This window comes from Thamnophis sirtalis, unplaced genomic scaffold, assembly GCF_051295495.1.
Source record: "Thamnophis sirtalis isolate CommonGarterSnake01/CBP01778 unplaced genomic scaffold, rThaSir2_p1.2 scaffold_6, whole genome shotgun sequence".
Taxonomy (NCBI): domain Eukaryota; kingdom Metazoa; phylum Chordata; class Lepidosauria; order Squamata; family Natricidae; genus Thamnophis; species Thamnophis sirtalis.
In genome coordinates this window covers 129,333,098-129,348,202 of record NW_028261386.1, presented here as the reverse complement: position 1 = coordinate 129,348,202, position 15,105 = coordinate 129,333,098, and the positions used below count along the sequence as shown (strand labels likewise).

Here is a 15,105-nt window from a genome sequence, read left to right as displayed (position 1 = left end):
TACTTTAAAAATGCGGGGACCGCCGGGAGGTAGCGCACGCAGGGACGTCACTGATGTCCCATGCGTGCGCCCATAGCAACAATCGCGGAGGACCGGAGCAGCGAGGAGAACGTGCGCTGTCAATGGTGGTGTGCCTCGTGATTTTTTTTCATGAAAAAAGTGTGCCTTTGCACAAAAAAGGTTGAAAAACACTGCCATAGCTTAATGCATTGTGTGAACAACCAATGAAGTATGCTGAAGAGGAGCGAGAAATCTCCCACTTTCAGATAAGAAAAGAATAGTTAACATGTTAGTGTTACAATGCTTGTTTCCACATCACACCCTCAATCACTCAGTTACTTCTGGAGTTTACTTTCAATTTTTTTTTAAAAAAAAAATGTTCATCAGCCTTATAGTTCCTTGTAGTAAATGGATGTCCGTATTATTTTGTTGAAATGAATTAATTAATTAATTAATTAAAATAACCTTGCCTGCAATTCTGGTAGAATACTAATGAAGCAAAAATATAATACCCAAATCTAATGTCTCCGTGAAGTATCTCTGCCCCATTAGCTACTGTGACTGGGAGAGTTCATCCCACTGAGCCCCAAGCAGAGCATGCTTTGAGATACAACAGCAGAAGAGGAAATTCTGACCAAATGTTTCAGCTGCGCATTTGCGTGGAAGGTTGGTCGGCTCATCTTATTTGTTGGCCTCCCTCCCTGACAGAAAATGCTGACATCTTTTCAAGCCTCGGCTCTGTTATATGTACCTTTTCGCCCCTCCCGAATGCTGAGTGAATGTTGAGTTTTATTGTCTAATTTACTTTGTGCACATTTCTTTTTGGTATTGTCCTACACTCCCCTTCCTTTTTTGATTGTAAGCCGCCCTGAGTCCCCTCAGGGAAAAGGGCGGCCTATAAATAAATAAATCTACAATCTACAAATCTACAATCTACCTTGCGTGTGTAGAGTTAGGAAGATGACCTTGGCAAGGATCCCTTCCCTAGGCAAAAATCATGAAGCATTATTTTTTAAATTTCAGAATCAGACAACATTCAGAAGGAAATCAGACGCTCCCAGAACTTCACTAGACTATCAGATGAAGGAGAAGGTACTGGACATTCCGATTTGCACAATTGTTATTAAAACAACTCTTCATAAAAAATAGTTTTAGCTTCCTTATGGAGTTGATTTCCTGGTAAGATCTATTTAATGAAGCTGACAGAGGTCTGAATTCCACATGGCTGTGTCTCTCACCTGTTTCCTTGCTTTTGTCACTTGTTTATTGGATTTCTGGTCTCAACCTGTGCCAAGCCCGTGATTACATTTACAGTTGCCATCTTAAGATATTGGTGAAAAGGACTCTTCTAAAAGTTCTCCCTGAGCTTACATGTTATTGGTCTGTGGCAAACAGCCAGTTTGCTATCTGGCTAGCTACCAGCCATCAGTACAAAAACGATGGGACGTAAATCTAATAACTGAACAGCAGTCTCAAACAAGCCACTCCTGATTGAGCACTAATTACCTCTTCCTTTTGTCATGGGGTAGAAAAATGAGTTGCTTGCAATTTGGCATATTGAGCAGCTGCTATGGCTAATTCCAGAGGTGGTATTCTGCTGGTTCCCCCCCAGTTCAAGCAAACCGCCAGCAGCAGGAGTCTCCGCCCACCCACCCAGACATCATCACGGACACTCTGCGCATGCGCACTCCCGGTTCCGAACTAGTAGCAAAGGTAAGAGTATTTCATGCCTGGTTATAGATCTCCAGGAAGAGCTATAAAGAGCCAGTTTGTGTCATGGTTAGGACATGAAGCTAGTGAACAATGGAACTAAAATTATAAAGAGCATGCTAATGACAACACATAAAGTGAGCAGTCTTTGAAGTGACCATGAAGACTGAAAGAAGGATACCTTTCGCTTTACAACAGTAAAGGAACCAGCAAACCGAAATATGGCACAGACTAGTCCTTGGGTTTTAGATGCTTAGATGTTCTGACATATGTAGACAAGGTCAGAATCAAACAGGCAATGCCTTTCCCGTGAACTCTGTGAAAATTAACTTTGAAGAAGCGGGACAGAAAAAGCATTGATGGTTATGAACACGGATAGTGGAGTAGACTACTAAGAACAACAGATACACAAGGCAAATAAATGGTTCATAAGACATACCAATCTAGAATTCTCACTCAAGATGCAAATCAGAAAGCTCAAGTACGTATTCTGGATATATTATGCAAAGCCCTAAATTTCTGGAGAGGTCCATCATCCTGGGAACAGTAAAAGGAAAGAAAGGAAAAGACAACCAACCACAAGGTGCATAGACCAGAGGTGGGTTCCTACCAGTTCGCACCTATTCGGTGGAACCGGTTCGTCAAATCTACCGAACCGGTTAGAAGAGGCTCCACCAGTGGACCCGGAAAGCAGGCCACACCTACAGAAGAGGTTGCAAAAAAATTTGAAACCCACCACTGGTCCTTGGATATGATTATTCTACACTATCAGGCTCCTATTTATAAAACTCAGTGCCTCTGTGAAAGGTAAGGATGACTACTGCGTTTGTGGTACAATTAGAACATTGCGTGTGTTGAAGTTGTTTTAACTCAAACCAAAGATGCCTTTTAAAAAACAAGTTTACATCATATTCTTATGCATGTCAGTGCTGTGTGTGGGGTAATTTAAGATGGTTCTGACAAGTGTTGTCGGCATCTTCATATCCGGTCACATGGGCGGCAAGCCACTCCCATCTGGTCACATGGGCAGCAAGCCACTCCCATCCGGTCACATGGGCGGCAAGCCACTCCCACAAAGGAGGCCACACCCACAGAGTAGGTTCGAACAATTTTTGAAACCCACCACTGGCATAGACTCAGTTACAATAGTAATGAGTGCATGATGTCGGAAGATTTAAAGGGACAGATTAGGGGCAGATCCTGCTGAAGAATTATTCTTTTTGCAAAAGTATTTCAGTACTTTTGTTTTTATTTTACTTCTGCAAGTGAGTTACAGTCTACAAAATGAATGTATTTCAGTAAGTTCCCTATAAAGATAAAATGGTACAAGCTTTGTAAAACATAGTAACTGTGGTACTGATATTTATATGATGGAGAAAATCTATTTATGTGGTCATTAAGAGTTGTCACCAACTTGATGGCAAATAATAAGTTATATGGATAATTGTATTTTTTTAAATCTTCTATGATGCTATAAGAAAATTTCTAATATTTTAGAAAAAAGTAACGTTGTTAAAAATCTTTTTAAAATTCTTAATTTGAGCATTTCCGCATATGTGGAAGAGGTGAAAAACCCTAGTTTGTGGAAATGTGATTTGACATTTTGTACTATATTTTTCATCTCTTTACATTATTCATTGAAGAAAATAGCAAAAGACAGCTAGACATTATCCTAAGGGCGCATGTTGTCATAGTACATCATGGGAAATAATGTATTAGAAATGAGGGTAAAGCTGAACTCAAGAGAGTCATAATGGGAAATGCATAAAGCACAGAGGTAATAAAAATGTATACATGCATCTCTCTTATTCTATATCAGTGATGGCTAATCTTTTTGTCATCACCTGCTGAAAGTCCCTGCGTGGCCCACAATCATAATGCAATGTGTGCGTGACACCCCCGGGCCCTGCCTCCCTGCGCATGCGCACATGATCCCCCTGTGCTCCCCTTGCCCGTGAATATATGTGTGTGTGACCTCCACGTGCCCCCTTTTGGGACTAGCAGGCCTCCCTGCAGCCTCCTGGGAGCAAAAATTGGCTGGGGGGAGGCTCACCGGTGCTCCCCCCAACCCCGCGCATGCACACATGACCCCCTTCTCCACGCATGAACGTGTATCTCCCACATCCTTCCCCCGCGCATGTGCAGCAGAGACCTGAAAATCACCTGGCTGGCAGGAGGAGCTTGTGTGCGCGTGGTGGAGCTGAGCTGGGGAGATGGCTTGCGTGTCCGCAGAGAGGGCTCTCCGTGTCACCTATGGCGCCATAGGTCCGCCATCACGGTTCTAGGTCCTTGACTTGGCAATAAATAACTAGCCAAAACATTTGGAAATGTTGCTGACACAAAGCCAGCCCTGTACAGTCCCTGCAAAAAAAGCAGTGGAGAGATACCTGTTGTCAGGCCTGCATTTATATTCCTTTTGGAATTTTGGCTTGCCACACTTTCTCTTATTTCGTTATGCTGTTTCTTTAAGTGTTGTGACTCAGCAGAAGTTTGCTGTGAGTTGAATCGGGATGCAAGATGAACAATGCAGCTGGGGCTCGTTAGTGTGGTCTTCTGGAGATAAAAGGAGGGATGGTGCCACGCCCTGGTTGCAGAAGTCAATGTTCGTGGTTCGTTCATGGTTCATCGGTCGTGGTTTGTTTGTGAGAGACACTTGGAGAAGTGATTTGCTTTCTGTAACCCTGATTCAAAGAGACCCTTGGAGAAGTGCTTTGCTTTCTTTTTGTACACCTGGTTTTGCCGTAAGAGATATTTGTTTTGCATTCTGTTATCTTCTTGCCAGAGACTTTATTTATGTTCATTTTGGGCTCGCAGCCAGTCTGAGCCGAGGACTGATAAAGTTATTTCCTTTTAAGTCTGTCTGCCTGTCGTCTTTGAACGAACGAAGGAGGGGGTTCAGAACATTTAAGTATAGTCAATGGGAGGAGAGAATAGAAGGAGTAGGATTATGGAATGTATTGTTTTTCATTCTTTACTAGAAGCAAGCTCATCCTTTGTCTCCGCACCAGTACACCTGATCGGAAGCAGCTGGGTGGAGACGCCAGCATGGAAGAAGAAGATTGGACCATGTGATGGACTGTGGGTGTGGGGGCAAGATCATGAACTTTTAACTGGGTGGGATTCTGATGTAACTTCCAGAGTTGGAATCCCACAGCACGATGCCAACATAAAGTTGGTGCAAATTTCTAATATTTTATCTTTATCCCTGCCTACCCCATCCCATAATTGTAACTAATAATTGTACCATGAGCTTCTAAAAACTGTAGAGAAACCAAATCAGAGGAGAAAGGAAATTAATTTGAAAAAGACAAGTAGGTTATAAGAAAAGGGAAAAGAGAAACATAATCTTACTAATTTTAGAGCCATGTCTTTCCAAGGTTAAGCAGTATGACCCCTTTTTTTGATGAAGGGTTTTTTAAGCTCTTTTGTATCCTGCCAGTAAAATAAGTACAGTACTATATTCCAGACAATCCTTTTTTTGAACTTTTGCCCTGCACATGTAAATTAAAGCAAAATCCTCTCAAGTCATTTGTACCTTTTTTTTTTCATCTAACTCAGGCAATTGCAACTCAAAAGCCCATGGACATTGTGCGCAAGGCACAAGGCCAATCGTGTGTTATCTCCAGGATCTGCTGCATACTGCTTACATCAGGCAGTGTCCTCTCTCAGCTGGCAAGCCCCTGTGAAGCCTTGTTTCTTGACGTCCCTTCATAAAATGCTTCTCCATAGCTTCTGCAGCTTCAGAAAACTGCACAAAAAAAACAACAAATTTACAAGTAAATATTTCATATCTGCTTCGTGATCACATTCCATATGGGTGTAATTGTGGCGATGAAAAAGAATAGAGGATTCACTTTTTCTACCTACCACCTACACCACTGCATGTGACAAGTAAGAGTAAGGCCCATGCAGTTATTTGTAAAGGATGTAGCAACAACCGAGGTTAACTATTATGTTGGACTGTGAGTAAATTTTTTATCTGAAAATAAGACAGTTGCAATAGACAGACAGTAGATCCACTCACATATGGATCAGGGCTGCTACCCTATTAGTCTCAGAGCTGAAAAAATATATACAATACACAGTATTGTAAGTACAACAGGTTGGTGGAGGGTTATTTTAAACACATGGTAACTACCTTTATTTTCTGCAAGAAGAAAAGGTTTTGGAGAGCTGTTTGTTCTTTTCTATTCTTGGGATAAATACTTTTAGCTTTTCAGCATATCAGAGGTGTTCAAATGGAAAATCTTTAAAATGCTGTAACTGCACCTCTGGTAAGAAATATTGAACAAAACCTTAGACTGCTATAATTTTGCATTCAGAGCCAGATTTAACATTCTTCCTTCAGCACTCCTCCAGGGCAGGTATAAGAGAACACCTATAGCAGAACGGGTGTGTATATGTGGTAAAGGAGAAGTGGAAGATAATTCACATGTTCCATTACACTGTGAGCTATACAGAGCTTGTAGGTCTGCACATATTCTCTCCTTATTAGAGAGGTTGCCAGGGAAGGCAGACCATTTTTACCTAGGCTTCCTCCTCCAGGACACTAACCCAGTTACCACGTATGCACTGGCAAAGTTCTGTGCGGCTGCAATGTCCATAAGGAAAAAAAAACTGGCTACAGAAGTATAGTACCATCTTGTACCAATTATCTGGACATACCTCTAACAATCTCTGGACCATTATGTTATTATCCACTTTTAAGGTCAATACTTTTTAATTTTATCTTAATGTTAGTATTTTTTAATGTAGTGTAAAACCTAATGTGTATTGCTGGTTTTTGACCGTAATAAAGATCTATCTATCTATCTATCATCTATCATCTATCATCTATCATCTATCATCTATCGCTATCTGTCTGTCTGTGTCTGTCTGTCTATCATCTATCTATCTATCTATCTATCTATCTATCTATCTATCTATCTATCTATCATCTATCTATCATCTGTCTATCATCTATCTATCTATCTATCATCTATCTATCATCTATCTATCTATCATCTATCTATCTATCTATTATCTATCTCTATCTGTGTGTCTGTCTGTCTGTCTATCATCTATCTATCTATCATCTATCTATCTATCATCTATCTATCATCTATCTATCTATCTATCTATCTATCTATCTATCTATCTATCTATCATCTATCTATCATCTGTCTATCATCTATCTATCTATCTATCATCTATCTATCATCTATCTATCTATCATCTATCTATCTATCTATTATCTATCTCTATCTGTGTGTCTGTCTGTCTGTCTATCATCTATCTATCTATCATCTATCTATCATCTATCTATCATCTATCTATCTATCATCTATCTATCTATCATCTATCTAGCTATCATCTATCTATCTATCTATCTATCATCTATCTATCTATCTATCTATCTATCTATCTATCTATCTAGTATCTATCTATCTATCTATCATCTATCTATATCTGTCTGTCTGTCTGTCTATCATCTATATCTATCTATCTATCTATCTATCTATCTATCATCTATCTATCATCTATCTATCTATCTATCTATCTATCATCTATCTATCTATCTATCATCTATCTATCTATCTATCTATCTATCTATCTATCTATCTAGTATCTATCTATCTATCTATCATCTATCTATATCTGTCTGTCTGTCTGTCTGTCTATCATCTATATCTATCTATCTATCTATCTATCTATCTATCTATCTATCATCTATCTATCTATCATCTATCTATCTATCTATCTATCATCTATCTATCTATCTATCTATCTATCATCTATCTATCTATCTATCTATCTATCTATCATCTATCTATCTATCATCTATCTATCTATCTATCTATCATCTATCTATCTATCTATCAATCTATCATCTATCTATCTATCTATCTATCTATCTATCTATCTAGTATCTATGTATCTATCTATCATCTATCTATATCTGTCTGTCTGTCTGTCTATCATCTATCTATATCTATCTATCTATCTTCCTTCCTTCCTTCCTTCCTTCCTTCCTTCCTTACCCTACCCTACCCTACCCTACCCTACCCTACCCTACCCTACCCTACCCTACCCTACCTACTTAACGTATTGCACTGCTTTAATTGCTTTTTGGCTGACTTTATCATGCAAGGCCCCCCACTACATTATTACAGTCTTGCATGACAATAATTCCTTTATTTAGGCCGACGGGGAGCGTCCTCCGGCGGTCAAGGAGAACTACATTTCCCAGCAGGCCGAGTCGCCGGAAAAAAAAAAAAAGCGTCCCGCTGGAAGTTTGAAGCGGAAGAAACGGAAAGGAGCGCGCGCGCGCGCGAGGAGAACGGAGAGCGGTGACGCGCCCGTTGCGTCGCCAATCGATGTTCGTTAAGGGCGAGGAAGAAGCCAGCGGGGATTAACGACGGTTCCGTCGGGCTGGCGGTTGATCTCCCTCTTTTTTCCCCCCGCCGCCGCCGAGTTGCCGAAGGGGTTTGGGGGGCCACAGCGATAAGGAGGCGAGCGGGGATATCTCCAGCATCGCACCGTCGGTCTTCACGTGGGTTGATTGTGAGCGTTGCGGGCGGCGCCGCCGCCGTTATCTCAGTCGTCCTCGTCCGTCCGCGTCGTTATTCAGACCCCCCTTTTTCTCTTCTCTCTATCGCTCTATTTTTATTTTTTTTAACTTTTATCCCCTGGCAGGTTCTATTCGGCGAAATGAATGGAGGCCTTGCATCATAAGTCGGAATTTTACTTCCCCCCCCCCCCCATTAACCTTAAAGGTGCGTCCTTTATACCAGTGTTTCTCAACCTTGGCCACTTGAAGATGTCCCGGACTTCAACTCCCAGAATTCCCCAGCCAGCGAATGCTGGCTGGGGAATTCTGGGAGTTGAAGTCCGGGACATCTTCAAGTGGCCAAGGTTGGGAAACACTGCTTTATAGGTAAGGAGATGGTGCAGAAACGGCTTCTTCCCTTTTACACGCTTCTTTGCACACTTTTCTTTGGCACAGGGGGTCTGCTGGCTGGGGAAGTCTGGGAGTTAGAAGTCCGCCAGGCTTAAAAGTTGACAAGGTTGGAGACCCCCTGCTTTAAGCACACTTATTTCCTGATTTCGTTTTGCTCTTCTGGTTATTTTTTGACACCCCCCCCCCCCCTGCTTAAAAAGAAACATTTTATACTTTTTATCACTTATGGATCAGGTCAGCTAGTGGGAAAGCTTCCCAGTTGCGGGTTTATAGAACTTTGGAAAATAGGGTATTAAGATTGTGTGTGATAGGCAGGAATTGGATATGTATTTGTATGATTAGTAATTGTATAAAAGAAAGGATCAACGGACGGGTAATCTGACTTGACTACAAACCCCTATATATATATATATATATATATATATATATATATATTTATAAATTTTTATTTTAAACACATAAGCACATCAACAGAAACAAACACATGACTTAAAAACAACATAGGAACAATAAGTTCCATCGTATATCATTCCGCAGTTCCGAATCGGTTTCTTTGCAATTAGTGTTTTCCCTTCTATACATTTCCATCTTGCGTTCATAATCTCCTTATTTGTTATCCATTTTTATGTACAATTATTTATTTATACTTAGCTACTTATGACCAAATATTATTTGCCTATATCGTGCTTTATATTTTTACTGTCATTTATTCTCTTACATACAGTTATAGGTATACATTCACATAGTTGTTATTTTTCTTTGCCATTCTAATATTATTATTATTCCATTTAAAAGGTTATAAGGTATAGTTTGGAATGCTTTGTTTACCATCCTTCGCACCCGCTATGACACCACCTTATTTTCTCTTTCTTTTCTTTTCTCCCTCCCTTCCTTTTCTACTTCCTTCCTTCCTCCTCTCCATCCCCTTCTTGCTTCCCTTACCTCTCCCTTACTCCTACCCTTTTTCTTCTCCTTCCTGCCCTCTCTCCTTCTCTTTCTCTTCCTCCCTCCTCTTCTTCTTTTACTCTCCCTTCTACCCACCTTCCCTTACCTCTTTCTTCTTCCCTTACCTCTCCTCCACGCTTCTTCCTCTCCTACTTTCTCTCCTTCTCTTTCTCTCTCTTCCTCCCTCCTCTCCTTCTCTTTCTCTCCCTTCCACCCACCTCTCCTTACCTCTTTCTTCTTCCCCTACCTCTCCTCCACACACAGTAATTATATAAAAGAAAGGATCAACGGACAGGTAATCTGACTGACTACACACCCCTATTTAATGGATATAAAATATAATTGTTGTAAGATCTAATCACTGTGGAAACGCTTATGCCAGAAATGTCGCACTATGTCCAATGCTTTTAATGTTTATCTAATTAAAAAAAAACTTTTGGTTAAACAAAAAAACTAAAAGAAAAGAACTTTTCCAATAAATCCCTTGATCTGGTTAAAAGGATGAATTCTGAAATGATACAAACCAGTTATGCTGTTATTATCAGTAAGTAAAGCAAAAAGGGTCTTTTAGCAGGCTCTCCAATTCTGTAGATACCCCAGGTCTTGTACGATGTATTCTTTGTAATTGATTGATGTTAATTGCAGTAAGAGAAAAAAAAACCATGGATTTATTTGTGCATTATTACCTTCAGTGATTTTTGTTTCTTTGTTTCAGATAACAGTAATGGAGTATCTTATGCCTTCTAAGAAGACTCACAATTCCTCTCAACGGGAAGAAAGTGAAGATGATATTGAATTTGTTAGTGTACGTAGACAATTTGCATGTAAACATAAGAGTACTGGAGGACCAACTAGATAGACATCAATATGATGTAACATTTTGTATTATTGCATAGAGCAGTGTTTCTCAACCTTGGCAACTTGAAGATGTCCGGACTTCAACTCCCAGAATTCCCCAGCCAGCATTCGCTGGCTGGGGAATTCTGGGAGTTGAAGTCCGGACATCTTCAAGTTGCCAAGGTTGAGAAACACTGGCGTAGAGTCAATCCAAATCTATCCTAGAATTCAAGCAGTCTTCTACCATCAGTGCCCTTTAATAGTTGCAATCTAGGACGTACGGAATTTGTTTCTGGATTTTATATGTAGCCATCAAAATCAGCTGCCACGAATAGCCCATTCCTCTTGTCCCCTTGAACCACCTATCTTGATAGCCATCACTACTACATATGGCGGCAAATTCTTAATATAAAAGTATTTTATTGAATCTAAATCTCCTTTAGTTTTAGTCAAGGATCCTGAACACTATTAATACTGTGAAAGAGGAAGAAAAGAATTAACTGCCTCTATATTTTTAATGGCATACATGATTGTGGTACACTTTTGTGGTACCCTGTCTTTCAAAGCTAAAAAGTTTCAAAGTTTTGAATGAGCCAATTCTACTCTCCTAATTCTTTATCTTTCCTCTGTTCCAGCTCTGTACTAGAGTATCAGCTTGTAATGCGGTGATAAGAACGGTGCACAATTTTCCTAATGTGGTTTGCTAAATGAATACAAAAAGGCATTTTAGTGAAGAGAGTTTTTTTTTTCCTAGTAAGAAATTCACTTTGCGTACTGGAGAGGCATTTTAATTAATTATCCTTCCTTTCTTGGAAAGTGTTCGGCAGTTCAGATGTGAACTTTGGTTTTGTTTTGTTTTTAATCCCTTTTTTGGTATCGTTTCGATATCCTTTGCTTAAATTGAACACTCTTTGCAATTTTATATCCTATCCACCCCCTTTGAAGAAATCTTATTTTAGTGGTGCTATTCAGTTTAATTGGTATCATTAAATTTGGTATCATTAAAATGATACCAAAGTTTCAGGGCTCATTCATATTTCTAGGTGGCATTTGTGGCAAAATCATGGCAGCCCTGCTATTTAGAAAGGACATTTATAAATTCATTGCTGCTTGTGTTTTTCAGGGAACAGGTAAGTTTAAAGTTTGTCTGAAGATTTTATTGCTATGTAGAAGCCATTCTTAAATTATTGGGAGCTGGTGCTGTTCAAATATGTTGGAACATAATTAGAATTCCCTACAGGCAGAACTGAAAGGGACACTAGGTTGGGAAAGTCTTCAAGGAGTTAAAAGAGCGGGGAGCATTGTGCTCAAGAAAGCATATCATCTTGGTATATACTGGTCTTTGACTGTGATAAGTATTTTATTTGATACCTTCTTAGTATGATTAATGTCAAAAGAAGTTTGAAGTTTTATTTTATTTATATGCCGCCCTATTCCCTATAGGGACTCAGGGCGGCGAACAACTCAAGCGGGAAAGGGAACATACAAATACAAGACAGGCATTTAAAATAACCAACAACCACACCTGTCGAGAGGGGAGGGGAACTCATCAACCCCAGGCCTGCCGACACAGCCAGGTTTTAACGGCTTTTCGGAAGGCCAGGAGAGAGGTGAGGGTCCGAATCTCGGCGGGGAGTTCGTTCCAAAGGGCCGGAGCTGCAACAGAGAAGGCCCTCCCCCGGGTCGTAGCCAGATGGCATTGGCTGGTAGACGGAACCCGGAGGAGGCCGACCCTGTGCGATCGAATGGGTCTTTGGGAGGTAATTGGCAGCAGGCGGTCTCTCAAGTACCCAGGTCCAATACCAAGAGCCTTTATGATTATAATTGGGTAGGAATGATTGCAGTTAAAAGAAGAGCTTTCTTGGGTTGTGAAATCTTGTGATCATTTCGTTAAAAGGCATTTGACAAAGGCCATTCCACAGTTCTTTATACTGAGTGACACAAAATGGACCCCAATAAAAATTATTCCAATGAACCTGAATAATTTGTTGTACTTTTGCCTCTCATATTTTCATAAGTGAAAAAATAACACTGTTAAAAAATGTTTGTCTTCCTAGGAAGGTGTATCGAGACCTGTCCTAGAATGCATCGATCTTCGTAATGAAGAGGAACTTGATATATCTTTTGAAGTGAGTGTTTCCTCATTGTAATTTTCAGTTTTGCTATAATTTTTAGTTTTGTGGAAATGTTTTGCAGTATTTTTCTGCAAAGGTCTAACAATACGAGCGACTATGTCTGATACATACACACAGTAATTCGTGTTTAAATATGTTTTGAAGGAGGAACTTTTAGAGGTACCCGCAGTGTGATATTTTAAAAGCAAATTGCATGTTGTTTCTATTTAGCGTGGGATCTTTGACTTACTTAAATTGCCGTTGTAGATTTTGGTAAACTAAAAAGTAAACCCACATAAGGAGCCATGGGTTATTTTGGTGGTAGTATTTCCAGGTAATAGTGTATGAGCCCACTCTGCCTCAGGTCTCCCTTGTGCTTAGCTTCCGTGGCACGACAAAACCGCGCTTGACTAAAGCGCGCCCGATTAAGCCGCGTCGCTGACATCATCAATAGGGCGACAACAGCGAGCGCGGAGAAAGAAGGGCGCTTTAAATAGCTCTTTGAAAGCAAGCCGATTCAAGTTAAGGTAAGGTTTAGTGTTAGGTTAAGGGTTAGGATTAGGTTAAAGGTTAGGATTAGGGTTAGGTTAAGGGTTAGGGTTAGGTTTAGGGTTAGGTTAAGGGTTAGGTTTAGGATTAGGTTTAGGGGGGTTAGGTTTAGATTTAGGGGTTAATTTTAGGTTTAGCGTTTACAGCGTGCTTCTGTCTCCGCGCTGTTGTCGCCCTGTGATGACGTCAGCTACGGGGTTTCGTCGAGCGCGCTTTAGTCGAACGCGGTTTTGTGGTGGAACCCTTAGCTTCTAGTATCTGTTTTGTGGGATTGAATTGTAATCCTTTCAGGTTTACCTTGTGTCATTTACTGCTATGGATGTGACCTGTGAACCCCACTAGCTGAACTAGTTAATTACTGCTGATTAATAAGTAGAGATGTTCTAGATTATCATTGAATGTTTATTCGTTAACATATAATTTACTATGATACCAATAGTGAAATGATAACCTCAATTAGGATAAATTACCGGGCCATATAGTGTAATTTGGGATCTGGTGAAAAAATATATAAATCTAACAAACTTCTGTTTAGATCTTGTTATGAAGATACAAATAATTTGAGTCAGAAGAGAGGAGATGTGATATAAATAAGGAAATGCTAATGTATACTTTTGGTAATTATTAAGTAGAAATGTTAACATCTCTTAGATTGTTTTAGATGTTTAATGTTTATTTTGTTAACACGTAATTAACTAATTTGGGATTGAGGGAAAAGGCTTATAAATCTTATTAACAAATCATTGTTTAAAGAGAGTTATAAAGGTATAATCTTGAGTGGGCCTGTGGAGGTGAGATAAACAGTAAATAATTTTTACTCTACAATAATAACAAAGAAATTTTAATGGATAATATTTAATGATACATACAGGTGTGTTACGGTGGGGATGCTTAGATATCTTACTTAACTGAATTTGCTTCAGAATATGTCATAAAGGTATAATGTTATTGGAGGTTTATTGAAATTGCAAATGAATGCCAGTAGGTGGTTGTGTCTTTAAATACAAATGATTCTAGATAAAAACATGTGTAAATAATGGTAATTAAATGAGAATTGTGGTACAGGGATAGTAAAATACATACATTTTCTTTTTTGATTTAAAATGTACAATTCGATTTGAATGAAGTATATGTAAGGATTGTGGAAGAAACGCACGGAATGTATTTGTAACCAATCGATACACTTTCTACAAGATGTAACGAAAGATGATTCCTTTTTTTGTGTGTGTTTTTGTTTAATTAAAACAATAAAAAAAATTCAAAAAAAAAAAAAAAAAGAACCCCACTAGCTAAACTAGATCATGAAATCAATTTCACACAAAGGCTACAACTACTGTTATTGAAATTGGTATAGTAATTATCTTAAAAATCTGATTCTGCAGTATCTCCTCCTCTTCTTCCGCCTCTTCGTAATTTAGAGAAGTAGAGAACATGGATAAACATTTATCCAAAAACATTTTCTGATTTTTTTTTATGCTTAATCCTTGATTTAAATTTGAACTACTTACGTACGTCAGATTTCAAGTGGATTCATTGAATGAAAAACTTGGGGCTCTTCCGTTTTGTGCTTTTATTTTCCTGGAATGTTGAGATAGCAGTTGGATTTTCCTGGAATGTTGAGATAGCAGTTGGATTTTCCTGGAATGTTGAGATAGCAGTTGGATTTTCTGGCCGTCTGTACTAGCTATTTCAAAGAGGTTTCTTCTCCTGTAGAAAAACGTAAGACATAAAGATCTTGTCGATTATCAGAAAGCGAAAGTGGCTTCAACCCTAGATCGCTTGGCACGCCACGTAGAAGTAGAGAAACAGCTGAAGGAAGAGAAAAACAAATCTTTCAAGGTATGGATCTTCGCCAGGATTAGTTACAGCACAAATATTTGAAGGCGATTTTTGTGTAAGGCAGCACAATTTAATTTAAACATTTCTTTACCTCATTCATTCTTGAATCTGAGCAGCATGGTGGCCTAGAAGTAGAGTTCATGCCTCACAATCAGGAGGCTGGAGTTTGAT

General features: G+C 39.4%; 1 protein-coding gene across 3 annotated transcripts in view; it reads left to right on the top strand.

Annotated features, from left to right (window-relative positions):
• Positions 1-1,073: 1,073 nt before the first annotated feature.
• Positions 1,074-15,105, top strand: part of ZNF451 (zinc finger protein 451) — a 40,605-nt gene continuing 26,573 nt past the window's right edge. For 2 of the 3 annotated variants that reach the window (XM_087718935.1, XM_087718937.1), the window contains exons 1-4: positions 1,074-1,092; positions 10,311-10,400; positions 12,490-12,561; positions 14,809-14,934. In XM_087718935.1, the coding sequence (XP_087575061.1) occupies positions 1,081-1,092; positions 10,311-10,400; positions 12,490-12,561; positions 14,809-14,934 (300 nt within the window). In that variant the 5' untranslated portion in view covers positions 1,074-1,080. Of the gene's footprint in view, positions 1,093-10,310; positions 10,401-12,489; positions 12,562-14,808; positions 14,935-15,105 lie in introns of those variants that run through there. The other variant, XM_087718938.1, reaches the window with a different exon arrangement.